Below are 18,669 nucleotides of genomic sequence, written 5' to 3'. Positions count from 1 at the left end.
CCCCGGACGCTGAGCGTCTCTGGGGGTGAATGAGCTGTGGGCGGGTCTGGACGCTGAGCTTCTGCAAGATGATTGGAGGATCAGTCGAAAGGCTGAATCCCGTTTTGATTGACAGCTGTCGCTGGGAGCTTCAGTACCATCGCAGATTTTGCGAGTGAAGTCGGAAGACAAACTGCAACCCATTTCAGGCCATTTTCTTGAAAACTAACAAAGGGGAGAATTTATACATTTATATATAAATAAATTGACAAATTTTATGATGTAAGCCGACAATGAGCTTCCCCTCTTTGAAAGACCAGCAGCCGCCACTATATTTTTTACCTATGCGATATATTGGAAATGGGAATGTCAGATCTCAGGTTTGGAGCGAGGTAGGACTTCCAAATCTGCGTTCCTCTCTAAGTCTCCACCTCCCCAACCTATGGTGCAAGTTTGAAAAAGATCAGAGAAACAAAGAAAAATCTCTAAGGGTTTTGGTCATATTATACTGGTTTTGGACCAAATAAAAATAAAAATAAACTCATCCCATTTCCAATATAATAAAGGCATGAAAAATATACAGCTTTTGGACAGTGAAAAGTCATCCCATTTGCAATATATTGAATACTTGAGTGGGGTCCCATAAGCAGCATACAGTAGTGAAGGCCCAAATGCTTATTTTTCACACTTCCCAAGGGTCTACAGACACGAGACACATACCAATGGATTCATCTTGACGAGTAGATGTCATTTGACACCAGAAACGGCAGCTAATTCCGCTGGAAATTGCCGAAAATCGCCCCGATTTTTTTTTTTTTTAAACTAAATTAACATGTTTTTCGGGCACTTTGTTGGACAAATTTGGTACCCATGCACTCGGGAGGACTCCTAGATTACGATTCAATGGAGTCCCGGTGTCTGTGTTCGACTGTTTATTCCCGCCAAGCCTATGAGGCCTACGTTAGCAACCGAATGCTAATGACACTCGTTTTTCATACTTCCCGGTGGTCAACATGCAAGATACACATATCAATAGATTTGTCTCGATGAGTAGATGCTGTTTCACACAAGCAGCTTGAGCTAACTCCACGGGAAATCGCGGAAAATCGCCCCGTTTTTATAACGTTTAGCTACTAAATTAACATGTTTATTGGGCACTTAGGTAGACAAATTTGGTATGGTTACACTCGGGAAAACTCGTAGTTTGTAATGCAAACAAGTTTTGTTGTCCTAGAGGTTCTGGAACCTTTAGAAATGGTTCAAAGTCAGGCAAAAGAAACACAGGAAGGCCTTAAAAATGTTCAAGTGGACCTAGGGCTTCCAGATTTTTCACACTGCTTCTAGAGGTGTCCACAGCCCACACATTCGAGTTTTGAGTCGATCGGACCTTTCAAAGCAGTGTTACATAGAGCGTGTAAGAATCTGAATGGGAATAAATTGGGATTTGGACGTGTCCAAACGGGGTAGCAAGGTCCGATGGGTCCGAAATTTTGGCGACATTGTCGACATAGGCTCCAGATAAACATACTCAAATTTGGAAGCGCTCGGGCATTCCGAAGTATTTTTTATTGGGGCAACGATTCGAGCAAAATCCATGCAGACTTGCACCTTGGCCTTATGCCTTTCTCAGTGAAGGAGGAGAAATACTGAAAGGCCTTAAAAATCTTCATGTGGACCTAGAGCTTTCAGATTTTTCAGACTACTTCTAGAGGTGTTGACTGCCCACATAGTTGAGTTTTAAGTCAAACGGCCCAAGTGGTGTCCAAAAAGTTATTATGGGATTTGAATGGGAATATATTGGAATTGGAACGTGTCCAAACAGGCTCTAGAAAGGTCAGACGAGCCCGACATTTCGGCTACATTGTCATCAGAGGCTCTAGATAAACATACTCAAATTTGGAACCGTTCAGGCATTCCAAAGTATTTTTTATCTGGACAAAGATTCGAGCAAAATCCATGCAGACTTGCCATGTTTTCTTAAGGTCAACACTTAGAATTTCAAGTACTAAACTTTACTAAAGCCCCTGGGAGAACTGCAAATCCTTTTTAGGTGCTGGGTCAACCACGAAAGGTACTTCAGACAAAGATGACACTCAACGATACCCATTTTCAAAGGCTGTTTCTCAGATTAAAACTGAACACACATATAAAAAGAGTTGTTGCATCCGAAAAGATGTATTTACAAACACATTACAATCTTCTTCTTCTCCTGGGCCTTTGTCCCGCTCGGTTGCGGGGTCAGCTCTTCGGCGGATCATGATCCGCACATTGATTTGGCACAGTTTTTACGCCGGATGCCCTTCCTGGCACGACCCTCCCTATTTTATCTGGGCTTGGGACCGGCACTACAATGCACTGGTTTGTGCATCTAGCGGCTAGGTATCTATAGGACAATTCAGTGTTTCCAATTAGCCTGGTGGCATGTCTTTGGACTGCGGGAGGAAACCGGAGCACCCAGAGGAAACCCACGCGGACACGGGGAGAACATGCAAACTCTGCACAGAAAGGACCCGGACCGCCCCACCTTGGGATTGAACCCAGGACCTTCTTGTTGTGAGGCGACAGTGCTACTCACTAAGCCACCGTGCCGCCCTACAAACACATGACAATAATTAGCCAAAAATGCAACACAGGTCATTCACATGCATATGTCCATGTTTTTCCACTGCCCCTTTTTATATCAGCCATTTCTAGCATGTTCTTTTGTCAAAGCATCTATGTTACACCCAATTCTGATGAGGCCGGACTGACCCATGGGTCCAAGCCCTTTCACATCCTGATGGAAGTACCCTTATTTGACTGACTGAAAAGCTGACCAAGTGAAACTCTTTAGTCATTTTGAGTGACTTGATCACTATTTATCAACTCTTCAGAGCTGTGATCCAAGAGCTTGCCAATGCATCACAGCCACCCGATAGATATCTAGCATGGTAAATATCTGTACCTATCAGTGGGTGGTGAATAACCATCAAACCAACCTAGGATGGTAAATGTACAGTATTCACACATCAGGGTATTTAATGGTTTTTTTTAATAAATGAGCAGGAAAATGTCCACTGAGGAGGACATTGGTCTAGTGATCAACTGGATTAAGTTGGCTGTTTTTTTGGTTGTAAACAGCCAACTCCCTGCTTTCTGACATTTTTCATCTTCTGCTTTGAATATCCTTGCAGCTCCAGTTGAATTATGGGATAGATTAACGATTAACGTGCTTGGTTCTCATACTTTAAAATGTTTGACGATGCAGTTCCACATCTGGGGATTTTTTGTATGTACTGTTTAATTAATACTACTGCTTTCATTTACTGTTATGTATACATATACAACAGTAATAATCAAATTACATTGACATTTATGGCATTTGGCAGACGCTCTTATCCAGAGCGACTTACATTCATGCAATTTTTTTACATTTATGCAGGACTGGGTGTGGGGGAGGGGCAAGAGCATAAGCTTTCCAAGTAAACTTCAGGATCAGGTTTTCTCTTTTCAAATTGAATGACAGAGCACAAATATTCAAATCACACTATAAAGATGTCATACATGTTATATAAATACATAATACGCAGTGGTTTGGGCACAGCTAGGTGAATTCCATGTTTTGTTATTGGTTTAAACGTCTTAATGTCTCTTCTATGGGATAGAAATTTGAACAATATTTTTTCTGTATGTAACTAAAAGAAAAAAAAAGTTAGCTTTTTAATGCATTATTACTTTTATACCAGGCACATTGTTTTTTTCCCCTAGTACTTACATTCAGCAAGTAAAAAGTAATCATGCATTAAAATGTGCAGCACTTTGTTTCCTGTAGAGAATGTGTAAACTTATTTTTCTTTTTTTCTTTTACTTACTTTTACAAAATCAGTAAAACATGGAATTTGATCAGAAGTATCCATTTGTTCTACGTATACATGTAGTTCATGCTAAATTATTTAGCACAATATGTTGTTATCTACTGTATCTGATGTAAAAGCATCAGTAAAAATAAATAGCATTAAATATAGTGTAGTGTTGTGGTGGGACATTTCATACTGCGTTCATGTCACACTGGTTCATGTCATAACAGGTCCAGAGTCAGGGTGGGGGAGGGGATAGAGCGAGAGCAATTAAGCACCTGTGAACTACTAATGCTTTGTTCAAGACACACTGAAATTGTTTATTAACTTGATCTGTATGAATATACAGTATTTTATTTTGAAATGGAGAACTGCTAGGCCCTCTTTTGTTTTAGTAATTATTTTGAAGTCATACAACAATTTGAGCTCCTTCTGAGTTAATTAAGCCATCCCCTGACCTGATAATTGATATTATTAAAAAGAATGTTGTATTTTCTTTAATGTACAGATTTCTACAACACATTAAAGCGTTTAATAAAGTGTCTCTGAAGCTGTGTTTGGGTAATGATTTTATGGGAGAGTGATTAACTTCATGAGAAGTAAATTGGCACTGAAACATTTTATAAAACACCCCGCCATCATAAACGCACGTGTGCAGTTCTGCACTTTCTCTGTGCACCGTGAACGCATCATTATAATCATGCTCGGTGCGCGCGAGACACGGAGGTTTCAGAGGCTGCGCGAGCATCATCAGCGCTGTGTGGAGCGGCACGAGCTGGAGTCCCGAGAGAGGAACAGACTGGAGCAGGAGGAAAGTGTGAAGCTGCTGCAGGTAAGACCTGTTTTACTCTTCTATTCAACTGTAAACTCAGGCTGTACTCAGAGCTTTAATCCGTCCAACACACAACACATACTGATGCTTTCACCTCGTTTTTCACCTGCATGACTTGGTATTGTTAGGATTTTCGGAACATAAAAAACATAAATTTAATATGGGAAGTTTTCCGGCATTCACCCACGTGGTCTTTTGTTCAAAATGGCGCCGGCCATGTCCCCTTTGTTCAAAATGGTGCCGGCCATGCTCCCTTCCTGACTCCTACCGAGGGGGGGGAGGCGGAGCCCTGGGCTTTTTAGCACATTTCATTGGCTCCACCAGCAGTAAAGGAGGAGGAGCCTAGCTTCGTTTAAAAAACCGGCGCACTCAGACGCACGCTCTCTTTTTTGGCTGGCAATCATCTGGATTGCAGGAGAAAGGAGCGCCGATCGGCTTAGCTCTGACTTATATTCACAGATCATTTTGTACACTTAATAAAGTGTTTTGAAGAGTACTTTCTGGAATTATCCGACTGCTTCTTCAGGGCCTCTCGACCAAAAGATTCATCGTAACAGTATTTAAACAAATGAGGGTTTAAATGTAGATAAAACACACACAGGTGTGAATGTAATCATGTGTTTTAGCAGTTTGAGTCTACAGTCAGTGATGGTTTTGTACTGGATACCTTTAAATTCAGGTGTTCCTAAAATTTAGATTCCCGCGTGTAACTAAGTGGGGTGGGGGAAGGTAAAGTGCACCATGAGCTCTGTGATAACACGCACTTACAGTATACATATACGTATATATATATATATATAAATATTGTACCATAAATATCTGTTTTGTGGATTGTTTATCTGATTTTTTCCAGTAAAAAGTCAGTACAATCCAGAGTTTGTGTCTGGGTCTGTTCACTTTCTGCTACTCTGGTATTTCACAAAAGGTTATTTTTTTTAGATACTGACCCCATCAATACCCCTTTACCATCAAAATGGGTCGTAACGTTATAGTAAAACGAGATCTTGTAACCTATGTTAAAAAATTATTCTTGTGTTGCCTCCCTCTGGTGGCACTTTTGGAGAATTGTAAAAAGTAATATGATATGTTAAAATTCCAAGATTTGACCAATTCTTCCCTGTCTCAGGTCCGCAATCTTGGTGTCATTCTAGACTCCACTCTTTCTTTTGAATTTCATAAAAAATTTTGCTAAAACTGCGTATTTTTACCTTAAGAACATCTCTAGACTGTGCTCCTTTCTTTCATTCTCTTCAACTGAAACTCTTGTAATGGACTATTGTAATACTGTTCTTTATGGGCTCCTTGTCTCCGGGCTGAAGAGGCTACAGCATGTACAAAATTAATCCGCGAGGGTCCTAACACATACAAGATCACGTGATCACATAACTCCTTCACTTAAACAGCTCCACTGGCTACCCATCCAATACCACATTCAATATAAGGTTCTTTTGTTGGTTTTTATAGCCTTTCATGGCCATGCACTTACATATCTCACTGATTTACTTCATCCATACTCACCTACTCGTTCACTTCGGTCATCAGATGAAAACGTACTTGTTGTTCCCCCTTTCAGGCTTTGTTCTATGTGACAGGGCTTTTAGTATATCTGGTCCCAAACTCTGGAACTCCATTACTGAGAAACTCTGAGCATGTACTTTGTTTTGGCTGAGCGGGAGTCATCTCTTCCCCTCCTGCGCCACCAACCAGACAAACCGCCAAAGTTTTTTTTGTCGTGTTGTGTATCTTCTCTGGTAGTTAAAAGTTTAGCTTAGTTATGTAATATTTTAATTATTATTTTAATCAAACCTAAAAGCAGAGTAGGGGGTAAAGCTATTAGGAGACCTACGGTAGCTGGTGAATGCACCCCGAGTTCCCAGCGAAGTAGGTCTTACAGAGCAAGGCAAACAAGGGCCTTAAGTGGCAGGAGGACCAATTAGGGCTGATCACCCGCAGCTGTCGAGCTGGCTATTTAAGCCAGCTCTGCACAGCAGCGGGTGTCGCACCTTTTGTTCGTTTCTTGGTATTCAAGTGGTCGCTCGTCCACGGTGGTCCTTAGGTTGAACGGTATCCCCTGGTGGCATAGCCATCAGGGTGTGTAGATCGTAAGGTCGAGGTAATAGTTTTTTACCCTAGGGATTAGCGTGGTGCGACACCGTGCAGCCCTCGCGCTGCTGTTTATTTAGTGGTTAGCATTAGCGGCGCTGCTACATTCCCAGTCAGCTGGCTGGGTGCAGTCTCCGCGTAGCATTGACTATTTGATCCGTCATTAGGATTCAGTAACCGGCAGGTGGCGACACCGTTAAGCGTTCGGACCGTTCGCCGGCAACCCCCGTTCGAATCCGCACCTTGTATGACGAGACTAATTTTGTGTCTTCTCCTTTTCAGATCGGCACACTTCCTCAGCGGTGTTCCCTCGTGAAGTCGCCGCTGATCGCGAACACCACTAGATTCCGCTGGGCTGGAACTAGTGTACTCCAGGAGACTTTAGCTCCCGCACGCTTATGCGATAGCGCCTTATTCGCTCCGCCCTCCTTTCTTACCCACGCTAAGAATAGCGCGGAGACAACGTGCCCGTCTCTCACCGAGGAGACCAGGGTTCGCGTCCTCACTTGTTATTTATTTCTCTGTGGTGTTTTTCTTTGCCTGCAGTTTCAGCGGCACCATCGGACTTCCCGATTGGTTTTTATTTTCTTGTTTTTCCTCTGTTTGTGTTTATTTTTATTATAAATAAAATATTATTTAAGTTATTTATTCCGCCTTTGAGTCCTCCTTCTCCCACGTGACAAAAGCCCTGTTTTTTTTTTTTTTTCATGACATTTTCTCCTGGTAACAGTAGAGAGAGAGGCAATAAAAACATTGTATATTGATTAGTTTAGTACGGTGGCCGAGAAGTGCAAAACAAATTAACATTTTAGAAAACAAAATTACAAAAAAACTAATTTACAAGAGCTGAAACACTTTTACCAATACCAGCGCTTCACTCGCTCTTTCTTAGCGCCGTTTTAGCTCCAACAACGATGGTAGAAGAAGCTCCAGCACCGGCCAGCTCGGCCCCCGCCAAGGCTCCTAAAATCTATCTAGCTATCTTTCTTATTTCTTATTATTGCCATGGTGATGGTGGACGCTGGCGCATTTGGCTGCCGCTACCGTTACCGTATTTTACCGTATTTTACCGTATTTTATTGTATTTTTATCGTTTTTCGTTTTCATCTTTTTACACACCTTGTGGATCTATTTCTTTTATGTTACTTTTGATACTTTTATTTGTGCTTTTGATACTTTTTGTTCTTTCTACTGTACATCGCGTCTGCGGCCGGTGGTGAACGGTGGATGAGTTTTCCTGGGATCGGCACGATGTTGAACTATTCCGTTGACCAGCTGAGGAAGTTCAACAACTGCACTACTCCATCGTGTATTTCAGTCATCAAACAGCTTGGACTCCTTCGCCGGCCTCGTTATATTCACAGGGGCTCCCGGAGAAAGCTTGTTTATCTTCGAAACGGTAACGCTATTCCATCCTTCTGGTCAGCCGTGCGCACTGTCGCTCCGCAAACACGTCATCAGAGCGCTGCTGCCTTGCACACCAGTAGCGGTGTAGTCTCCATGACAACGCTGTCCACGGAGTGGGATGGGAAACGCGGAGTGGACTTAGCAAATCTCCGTTCTCTTCCTCGTTCCTCACAGCCAACTACACAACAATACCACTTGAAAATGGCATTGCTTAATGTTCGTTCACTCAACACAAAAAGTACTGTACTCAGTGAATTTATATCTGACAGTGAACTAGACTTTTTCTGTCTCACTGAAACTTGGCATAAACCCTTGGATTATTTTACGTTAAATCAGACCACGCCAATGGGATACTCGTATATTGATGAACCTCGTATGGAAGGGCGAGGTGGTGGTGTTGCTGCAGTCTATAGGGATGATATTAAAATAACCACTTTGTCTTTTCCTGCTGCTCTTTCTTTTGAACACCTGGCTTTCAAGTTGTCAGGGCCTACTCCTCTGGTCACTGCTGTAGTTTATCGTCCGCCAAAGCCAAACGCTTCCTTTCTCTCTGACTTTTCAGATTTTTTAACCCAGCTTAGTGCCCTCTCATCCTCTGTACTGCTTATGGGTGATTTTAACATCCATATTGATGACAACAACTGTAAATTTGCCAGGGAATTTTTGGAATTGTTACAGTGTTTTAATTTCACACAACATATACATTTTCCAACTCATAAAAAAGGTCATACTCTTGACCTTGTCTGCTCTACTGGTGTCCTAGTTCATCAGCCGTCCAGCCATGACCTTACTGTCTCTGATCATTTGACAATCATCATGGACATTGAGGTCACTAGGCCCATCACTAGAGCTAAACGTAAAATATCCTTCAGGAATCTTCAATATATCTCTCCCTCTGCTTTCTCAGATTCTCTTGTTAAAAAGATGTCTGTCTGTCCTGTACTGTCTAGTAATTCATCTGACCTTGTCGATTACTATAATGACATACTCGCCTCATGTCTTGATGAGCTGGCTCCTTTGAGAACCAAATTTGTTTCATTTAGTCATTCCGCACCATGGTACACAATTGAGCTTCACCAAATGAAATCCCGTAAACGCCAGCTTGAAAGACTTTATAAGAAAACCGGTCTAACAGTACATTATCAGATTTATTCTGATTATCTTCAACATTACAAAGACGCTCTTACGGCAGCCCGATCCACTTACTATTCCGAACTCATACATGCTGGATCAACAAATCCTAAGACTCTCTTTTCCACAATAAATAAACTTCTCAAACCAGTTGACAATACTACCAATTCCTTTACAGTTGACAAGTGTAACTCTTACCTCTCATTTTTTCAAACAAAAGTTGAGAATATCCACAATTTTCTGACAGTTTCCCCTGTCATCTCTGTTTCTCCGCCTATCTCATCTCAATTTATTACCCAGCCTCTGTCTCAGTTCTCACCTGTGTCTCTTTTGGACCTATCTGAGATCTTAACAGGGATGCGAAGCTCCACTTGTGTTTTGGATCCTGCTCCATCAAAACTTGTTAAGGGTTGTTTTCCAGTTATCTCATCACTTATCACAGAGATAATCAATTCCTCTCTTAGTTCTGGCTCAGTCCCTCAATCACTCAAATTGGCTGCTGTTACTCCCATACTTAAAAAACCTGGACTTGACTCTAACATTATGAGTAACTTTCGGCCCATTTCCAATCTTCCATTTCTGTCGAAAATACTGGAACGTGTTGTTGCCTCACAGCTCAAAGATCACCTAAATTCCAATAATCTATTTGAATCATTTCAGTCTGGTTTCCGCCCCCAGCACAGCACTGAGTCAGCCCTCCTCAAAGTCACAAATGACCTTCTTCTTTCCTCAGACTCTGGACAAATTAATATTCTCGTCCTCCTTGATCTTACTGCAGCTTTTGACACCATTAATCACTCCATTCTTCTGTCCCGCCTTGAATCCTCTGTCAACATCACTGGTACTGCCCTTTTGTGGTTAAGGTCATATCTCATAAACAGACAACAGTTTGTTAATATCAACAATTGTAGTTCTGCCATTGCTCCACTGTCCCAAGGCGTTCCCCAAGGCTCAGTGTTAGGTCCCCTTTTGTTTATTCTTTATATGCTCCCCCTTGGTGACATCATACGTCGGCATGGTTTACATTTCCACTGCTATGCTGATGATATTCAGCTTTACATCTCCTCCAAATCCATTAATACTGAACTTCACTCCACTCTGACAAATTGCATCACTGAAATGAAATTGTGGATGAAAGCTAATTTCCTCAAATTAAACTGTGAAAAATCAGATATGATCATCGTAGGTCCTACAACCCTGGCAAAAACCACAAAAATTTTTCAAATTACCATTGATAATGACACTTTGTCTCCGTCTTCTAACATCCGAAATCTTGGTGTAATTTTTGATAGCAACCTCTCTTTTGACCGCCATGTAAATCACATCACCAAAACTGCTTTCTTTCATCTAAAAAACATAGCACGTCTACGTCCATCACTCTCCTTTTCTGCCGCCGAAACCTTGATTCATGCTTTTATTACATCCAGAATTGATTATTGCAATAGCATCCTTTATGGTACATCTAACAAAATCCTAAAAAAACTTCAGTATATCCAGAATTCAGCTGCTCGCCTCCTTACTCATACTCGCTCCCGTGATCATATTACACCTGTTCTAAAAAAACTTCATTGGCTTCCCGTTGCTCAACGCATTCAATTCAAAATTCTTCTATTCACTCACAAAGCTCTCCATAATCAGGCCCCATCCTACCTCACCGACCTGCTCCATCAGCACATTCCCTCCCGTAGCCTTCGCTCTTCTGAGGCTAACCTACTGTCCATACCCTCTAGGACCAAGCACCGGACCTGGGGTGACAGGGCCTTTTCCATAGCTGCTCCATCTTTATGGAATGCTCTCCCCAAACACCTACGAGATTGTCCTGACCTGTCCAAATTCAAGTCACTTCTCAAAACTCATCTATTCAATATGGCATTTAACTTGTAACAACACGAAATAAATGCTTTTATTTTTGCTATTCTTTTTAATAGTTTTTATACTTAGATCACGACAGAAATGTGAAGTCCTAGATCCTAAAACTTGTAAAGTTTTCAGTTTCCTGATTGCATGTAAATCTGTCCTGCTTCTGTCTAATTTTAAGAAATTGTTCTATATTTGTTGTTCTCTCTCATAATTTAGCTAATTTTTAATGAACTGTCTTATGCTGCTCTCTTTGTTTTTATCTTAATTATTCTTGATGTTGATGTACTATTTTGATTTTGTACTATGATTTGTATGGTGTATGTACGTATTTGTTTTGATTATTTGTCTTATGTAAAGCGTCTTTGAGTATCTTGAAAAGCGCTATATAAATAAAATGTATTATTATTATTATTATTAAAAAGAAGACCGCGGCCAAACCCAAGAAAGCGGGTCCCAGCGTCGGCGAGCTGATCGTCAAAGCTGTTTCCGCTTCCAAGGAGAGGAGCGGCGTGTCCCTGGCCGCCCTGAAGAAAGCTCTGTCTGCAGGTGGATACGACGTGGAGAAGAACAATTCCCGCGTCAAACTCGCCGTCAAAAGCCTGGTGACCAAGGGCACCCTGGTGCAGACCAAGGGCACCGGCGCCTCAGGCTCTTTCAAGCTCAACAAGAAGCAGACCGAGGCGAAGAAGCCCGCGGCCAAAAAAGCCGCCGCTCCTAAAGTGAAAAAGGCCGCAAAGAAACCCGCCGCTGCAAAGAAGCCCAAGAAGATAACAGCCAAGAAGCCCACCGCTAAGAAGTCCCCCAAGAAGGTCAAGAAACCCGCTGCTGCCGCTAAGAAAGCCACCAAGAGCCCCAAGAAGGCTAAGAAGCCGGCGACCCCCAAGAAGGCAGCCAAGAGTCCTAAAAAAGCCAAGGCAGTCAAACCCAAGACCGCTAAGCCCAAAGCGGCCAAGGCCAAAAAAGCTGCTCCCAAGAAGTGAACATGTTCCTGTTTTATTACCTTCATTTTCTTAAAACGGCTCTTTTAAGAGCCACCTATATCTTCCTCTAAAGAGTCGCGTTTCCTAAACACATACATACATATAAGCATGCATGCAAACATACAACTATTCATACATACATGCATATTTTGTGGAGAGTAATAAGCAAGGAGTTCAAAACACTAAGTATGTCTGGTCTTGTTTTATGTGTAATAATGATTTTGTCACACATTCTCATAAAACTGTCCGTATAAATGTGTATATGTATGTGCGCTCACGTATATGAGCACCTTACATAATGTAATTGTTAGTGTAAATGTTATTGTGACAATGTAATTGTTTCTTAAGAGAAGCTTTTCTGTATCATACATTACATGGACGGGAGAACGGAGGAGAAGAGAGGGGAGGAGGGAGGGGGCGGGGCAATATGTGAGGGGGCGTGTATGTGTTTCCCTGAGACATGACGGCGCGTTTAGGATTGGCTCAGCTGTGCCTTCGCTCTAAGCCAATAGGAGAGAGGCCAGTTTGCCTATATTACACCGTTTCGAGCTCTTTCTCAGTTTACTTCAGTTTTGTTCCACGAACGCATTTGATCATCAAAATGAGTGGCCGAGGGAAGACCAGTGGTAAGACTAGGGCTAAGGCCAAGACTCGTTCATCCCGTGCCGGCCTTCAGTTTCCTGTGGGCCGTGTTCACAGACTGCTACGTAAGGGCAATTACGCCCACCGTGTGGGAGCTGGTGCTCCTGTCTACTTGGCTGCCGTGTTGGAGTATCTGACCGCTGAGATCCTCGAGTTGGCTGGTAACGCCGCCAGAGATAACAAGAAGTCTCGTATCATCCCTCGTCATCTGCAGTTGGCCGTGCGTAACGACGAGGAGTTGAACAGACTGCTTGGAGGTGTAACCATCGCTCAGGGCGGTGTGCTGCCTAACATCCAGGCTGTTCTGTTGCCCAAGAAGACCGAGAAAGCAGCCAAGACCAAGTAAAGTCGCTCTCGTGTTCTAACCAAAAGGCTCTTTTAAGAGCCCCCATTTCCACAGAAAAAGTGCAATTTCCCCAGATAATGTGTAAACAAATTTAATATCGTTTCATAGATTCACACAGCATGAAACTCACATGATTTATGACATGGTAAAATTAACAAATCAATATGTACGATTTATTTTTTCCCTTTCTATTTATCTTTATATATGTGTACACAAGTGAAGTTTTAGATCACTTGCAGTAGCAAAACCAACAATATAGACGATTAAAAGTGGTGCAACAAACGTGTTTGTGTAATACACATGGAACAAAAATAATAATAAGCAAAATGAACGAAATAATCAAAAATATATTTTTTTAGAAAGTTATATACTTTAAATGCGATTGTAGGCTGTCTTTTAAAAGCACAAAGAAACAAAGGAAAGTATTATAAATCCCGCCAACAGCATAGAGGAAATATTATGTTTTTTGAAACGAGGCAGCGGCAGAACGCCGACCAGTCAGCGACATTTGACGTAAGCACGTTCGTCCAATGAGAAAAGTGCGTCATCAAGACGCCCAATGAGCGCAGAGCGGCTCTGGTGCTTGAAAAGAGCGTGTTGGGCGGGTTAACATATTCTGTCCTACAGTTGGTGAAGTGCAGAGTTCCAGACGCGATGGCAAGAACCAAGCAGACCGCTCGTAAATCCACCGGTGGTAAAGCGCCGAGGAAGCAGCTCGCCACTAAGGCTGCCCGCAAGAGCGCCCCGGCTACTGGCGGTGTGAAGAAACCTCACCGTTACAGGCCAGGTACCGTGGCTCTGCGTGAAATCCGCCGTTATCAGAAGTCCACTGAGCTGCTCATCCGCAAGCTGCCCTTCCAGCGCCTGGTTAGAGAGATCGCTCAGGACTTTAAGACCGATCTGCGCTTCCAGAGTTCTGCCGTCATGGCTCTGCAGGAGGCCAGTGAGGCTTACCTGGTCGGCCTGTTCGAGGACACCAACCTGTGCGCCATCCATGCCAAGAGGGTGACTATCATGCCTAAGGACATCCAGCTGGCCCGCCGTATTCGCGGAGAGCGTGCTTAAACGAATCCACTCCGTCCAGTTATCCCCAAAGGCTCTTTTAAGAGCCACTTACATGCTTCCACTGAAATGGGCACTTTTTATAACTTTTTATTTATTTATTTATTATTCCATTGTGTGTGCGTGTTCCGAGTTATAATTTAGTTATATTTATCAATTATAAATATTAGGAAAAACTGGTTGTGTGTGTGTGTGTAGAGATGTACTTTACATGTTCTTACAACAATTATAAACATACATAAGTACAGCTGATTAAAGATTGGCAGGTGGTGTCTTATAACACATAAGAGTAATATAGTCGTTATGAGTAGAAACAACAAAAACATGACAGTAAAGAAGAGGGAGTGGTAAATTGCAGCAGTAATGCAAAAAAAAAGATGAATAAACAGTAATTATTATTCAGAATAATAAATCAATAATAAAATACTATTCTAGGTACTCAACACAGGGTAATTAGAGGCATTTTAGAACAGATATACTGTATAATATTAAGTGTAAATAATCATAATTACTCATAATAATGATTTTTATTTCTATTATAGTTGTTGTAATAATAGTATTATTGGTGATGGTAGTAGTAGTAGTAACTGTAATTATAATGTTATGGAGAACCAATAGACGGTTAGTGGAGCGTTTCTTCCATCTTCCAACAAAATGTGAAAACACGAACTAAATCTGTGTGTATGTGTGTGTTTTCTTTTATGTATGTATACTTTTATGTATTTTTATGTAATATAAAAATTGTTAGGAGGATTTAGTGGCGTTGGTGTTGCACGGTGTACACAGTCTGTATTTTGTACTGTGTGTGTGTGTGTGTAACCCTAACCTTTGCCCTCTGAGTCCCGCAGCACCGACTCCCATTTCTGACGGGTTTTTGTCACCGTTTGCAGGTTCTCCGGCTGGTACTCACCCGCTCTAGAGCTTTAGTTCCTTATTATAAATTAATTTATGGTGATTTTATAAATAAATTTAATGTTTTGAATATAGATTGGATTAAGGATTCTAATAAAAAGATTTACAAGCTAATAGTAGATTTGAAATATTGTAATATAGTGGATTTTAGAGGCCTTAGAGAGGAAGAAAAGAAAGAATGTGTAAATAATATCTTATGTAAAAAAATATCTGAGAAGTTAAGGGATATTACATGGTTGGTAGCAGTGAGGAGACTTCCAGTGAGATCTGTAGTGAAGTGGAGTTGTTTTGTGAAGACAAACATGTGCCCTATGCCAAAATGCCAGACAGAGGAAACTTTAGAACATTTTCTTCTAGAGTGTTATCGTTCCCAAGAAGTATGGAGCAAAATGGAAAATTTAGGTCTTGAGATTAAAATTCATATGAAGTCCGTCTGTTTCGGTATTTTTGATGAAATCATGTCTAAAGATAAACATGACTTCTTGTGGTTAGTACTGTGTATTGTGAAGTCTAAATTATGGAAAACAAGATGCAGAATGACTATTGACCAACAGTTTGTTTCAGCAGAGAATGTTTATAAAAATATAAGAACTGAACTGAAAAAAATAAGAACAATGAATGTTTTATTTAAGGACTCTGAATTGTGGAAGATTTTAAAATTGTAAATGATTGTCTTGATAATGTAATGTAATTTCCATGTACTCTGATGAAGTTTAAATAAAATATAAAAAAAGAAAAGGCGGCAAAGGTCTTGGAAAAGGAGGCGCTAAGCGTCACCGCAAAGTTCTCCGTGATAACATCCAGGGTATTACTAAACCCGCCATCCGCCGTTTGGCTCGCCGTGGCGGTGTGAAGCGTATTTCCGGCTTGATCTACGAGGAGACCCGCGGTGTGCTGAAGGTTTTCCTTGAGAACGTCATCCGTGATGCCGTCACCTACACCGAGCACGCCAAGAGAAAGACCGTCACCGCAATGGACGTGGTGTACGCTCTGAAACGCCAGGGACGCACCCTGTACGGATTCGGAGGTTAAACGTTCAGACCTCCACGCTAACACAACGGCTCTTTTAAGAGCCACCCATATTTTCTACAAAAGAAAAAGTTCTCCTTTTTTATTATTAATATTGTTATTATTAGTAGTAGCACGTTCACTGATGCGTACATTTGCAAATCAGTCGTTTAGCCCCAAAAGCTTGAAATCATTATTATAAGTAAAAATAACACATTCACTTTATGTAGCCCTAAAAGCTTGGAATTATCATTAGTAATTTTAGTATTATTGTTTAGCTGTCATACGGCGTGTTTGCATACTACCAATGTACATCCATACTGTAGATTACACTACAATCATTAACACGATCTCTGTGTAAAATACAGTAAAACATTGTGCCCAAATGCCTCGCTTAAAAAACAAACAAAAAATATACATCTATCCTATCTATATATTTATATATAAAATGTAATAAAATATTGCTATTGATTCTTTTATATTCGGTTTTAAAACATGTATCGACCTCAGATTAAGCGGGAACAGACAACAAAGAACAGATTCTAGTGAATGGGGCAGAAGGGGGCGTGGAACGGTATGTTGTCTGTCCAATAGAAACCCAGGACTTTGGACCAATCAGAGTTACGTGTTCCAACTTGACTTACTCAGCATGCAGGGTTAATAAAGCGGGCGTGTAGAGCGTCTACATTCACTTGTAGTTTGTTCTAGAGGAAACAGCAGCATCATGCCTGAACCAGCGAAGGCCGCGCCCAAGAAGGGCTCCAAGAAAACCGTCCCCAAGACCGCCGGCAAAGGAGGCAAGAAGCGCAGAAAGTCCAGGAAGGAGAGCTACGCTATCTACGTGTACAAGGTCATGAAACAGGTCCATCCTGATACCGGGATCTCCTCCAAGGCTATGGGCATCATGAACTCCTTCGTCAACGACATTTTCGAGCGTATCGCTGGTGAGTCCTCTCGTCTGGCTCACTACAACAAGCGCTCCACCATTACCTCCAGGGAGATCCAGACCGCCGTGCGCCTGCTGCTTCCCGGTGAGCTGGCCAAGCACGCCGTGTCCGAGGGTACCAAGGCCGTCACCAAGTACACCAGCTCCAAGTAAAGCGCCTTAGTCGCTCTGGCAAACCAACGGCTCTTTTAAGAGCCACCCATCTTATCAAGTTAAGAGAATTTTCCTCTTTTTAAATATTATATCTGAATATGTTATACCCACTTTATCTAGCTAGCTTCCCTTGTTTGTAATACTTGATTTTTTTTATTTATTAATATATTACTAGTTTTGGGCACTGCTGTTTTTCACGAGTTGTCCACGACTGTCACTATGTGGTGAGTTTAGGAGATTACACAATAAAATATCACTGTACTCTTAAAAAAGATATTATAATACTAATAGCTGCTATTCTGTGGACTGTTACAGTTTTTGTGGACAGTTGGTTGTTCAACAGTATTTGAAAAAACATTTTTAAATGGTATCTTTTGTTGAGTTTTTATTACACAATATTTACTCTGACCTTTTTGAATCCTGCACCTGAAAAATGACCCAAAGTATAAAAAAAAACTAAAACTAATACTAGAACTGATAAAAACTACACTAAAACTAAGCATTAAAAAAATAATAAAAATTTAAAAGAACTAGCAAACCCACTATAAAAACAAGAGAAAAAAGTCACAATGAAATAAAACTAAACTATAATGAAAAATCCAAAACTATTATAACATTGATTCCTACATGTAATACATTAATGAATTCATTGTGAATATGCACAAGTTCATTTTGTCTAATGTAAGTGGTGGAGAAGGTACAGAATGTAGTCGAGTTAAAGTAGAGATGGGAGTGTCACCACTCTGTTCTCTCTACTGCTCTGGATACACTTAAAATATCGTCCCGTTATTAATGTTAGGATTGAAGTTTTGTTTAAGCTGACAGTGTAATGGTCAACTATTATCATTAAACAGCATTAAGTGGCTCCATTTATATGCATTCTGACATTTCAAAGTCAGACACATCTTGATTAAAGTGAAAGTGATCTTAGCTGTGTATCAATAAAATCCAAATAAGTAAAATAAGACATTTTATATGTCGGTGTCAGCTGTGTTAAAGCCATTTCTAAGTTAAACATTAGAAAGTGCAGCTTTATAAATAAGATGTATCAGATAAATAACTTAAATAGACTCTTTTTTGTGAGTGTTAGAAAGATCAGTAGAATGTGAATGTTGGAGCCATGTGTTGTTTTAGAAATGTGTCAGTATATGTGAACTTAAAGCTGACACGGTGATGTTCTGTAGATCTTACAGCACAAATATGTAGGAATGACTGAAATGAATGTCAGTGTGTTAAAATATTCTTCTTATTATCATCATTATTATTCTAAATTATGTTTTTTTTTTTCTTCCATTTCAGCTGCATGACAGTTAAGCACCCTGGACTCGATCTAGTCCTGCTTGGTAGCTGTGTTTTACTCCGCACTAAACAGAGTAACAGAACAAAAACATGCCAGTAAAGAAGAGGGAGCAGTAAATTGCAGCGGTGGTTAAAATATAACGCTACTAATGCAAAAAAAAAAAAAAGTCAGA

The 18,669-nt window shown here is 41.0% G+C and overlaps 4 protein-coding genes across 4 annotated transcripts; all 4 read left to right on the top strand.

The window, feature by feature from the left end:
* Positions 1-4,515: 4,515 nt before the first annotated feature.
* On the top strand, positions 4,516-12,128 carry LOC134328373 (histone H1-like). The gene is made up of 3 exons (XM_063009476.1): positions 4,516-4,647; positions 7,033-7,258; positions 11,575-12,128. Exons 1-3 carry the CDS (start codon positions 4,516-4,518, stop codon positions 12,126-12,128), a joined length of 912 nt encoding a protein of 303 aa, XP_062865546.1.
* Positions 12,129-12,729: 601 nt separating this feature from the next.
* LOC134328372 (histone H2A-like) lies at positions 12,730-13,116 on the top strand. Its single transcript, XM_063009475.1, has one exon. It carries the CDS (start codon positions 12,730-12,732, stop codon positions 13,114-13,116), a length of 387 nt encoding a protein of 128 aa, XP_062865545.1.
* A 631-nt stretch (positions 13,117-13,747) lies between these two features.
* Positions 13,748-14,181, top strand: LOC134328915 (histone H3). Its single transcript, XM_063010155.1, has one exon. The coding sequence runs from the start codon at positions 13,771-13,773 to the stop codon at positions 14,179-14,181; it is 411 nt and encodes a 136-aa protein (XP_062866225.1). The 5' UTR covers positions 13,748-13,770.
* Positions 14,182-16,820: 2,639 nt separating this feature from the next.
* LOC134329011 (histone H2B-like) lies at positions 16,821-18,669 on the top strand. Its single transcript, XM_063010253.1, has 2 exons — positions 16,821-17,255; positions 18,497-18,669. Exon 1 carries the CDS (start codon positions 16,823-16,825, stop codon positions 17,195-17,197), a length of 375 nt encoding a protein of 124 aa, XP_062866323.1. The 5' UTR covers positions 16,821-16,822; the 3' UTR covers positions 17,198-17,255; positions 18,497-18,669.

This window comes from Trichomycterus rosablanca, chromosome 15 (genome assembly GCF_030014385.1).
Source record: "Trichomycterus rosablanca isolate fTriRos1 chromosome 15, fTriRos1.hap1, whole genome shotgun sequence".
Taxonomy (NCBI): domain Eukaryota; kingdom Metazoa; phylum Chordata; class Actinopteri; order Siluriformes; family Trichomycteridae; genus Trichomycterus; species Trichomycterus rosablanca.
The sequence above is the reverse complement of the archived record's forward strand: the minus strand, read 5'-3'. Positions and strand labels throughout refer to the sequence as shown.

What these genes read in the sequence shown, in the direction of transcription:
- LOC134328372 (XM_063009475.1), top strand. Translation starts at nt 12,730, where the DNA reads ATGAGTGGCCGAGGGAAGACCAGTGGTAAGACTAGGGCTAAGGCCAAG.
- LOC134328915 (XM_063010155.1), top strand. Translation starts at nt 13,771, where the DNA reads ATGGCAAGAACCAAGCAGACCGCTCGTAAATCCACCGGTGGTAAAGCG.
- LOC134328373 (XM_063009476.1), top strand. Translation starts at nt 4,516, where the DNA reads ATGCTCGGTGCGCGCGAGACACGGAGGTTTCAGAGGCTGCGCGAGCAT. An exon ending in AAAGTGTGAAGCTGCTGCAG is followed by an intron (nt 4,648 to 7,032) that starts GTAAGACCTGTT and finishes TCTCCTTTTCAG; the next exon opens with ATCGGCACACTTCCTCAGCG. An exon ending in CAGGGTTCGCGTCCTCACTT is followed by an intron (nt 7,259 to 11,574) that starts GTTATTTATTTC and finishes TTAAAAAGAAGA; the next exon opens with CCGCGGCCAAACCCAAGAAA.
- LOC134329011 (XM_063010253.1), top strand. Translation starts at nt 16,823, where the DNA reads ATGCCTGAACCAGCGAAGGCCGCGCCCAAGAAGGGCTCCAAGAAAACC.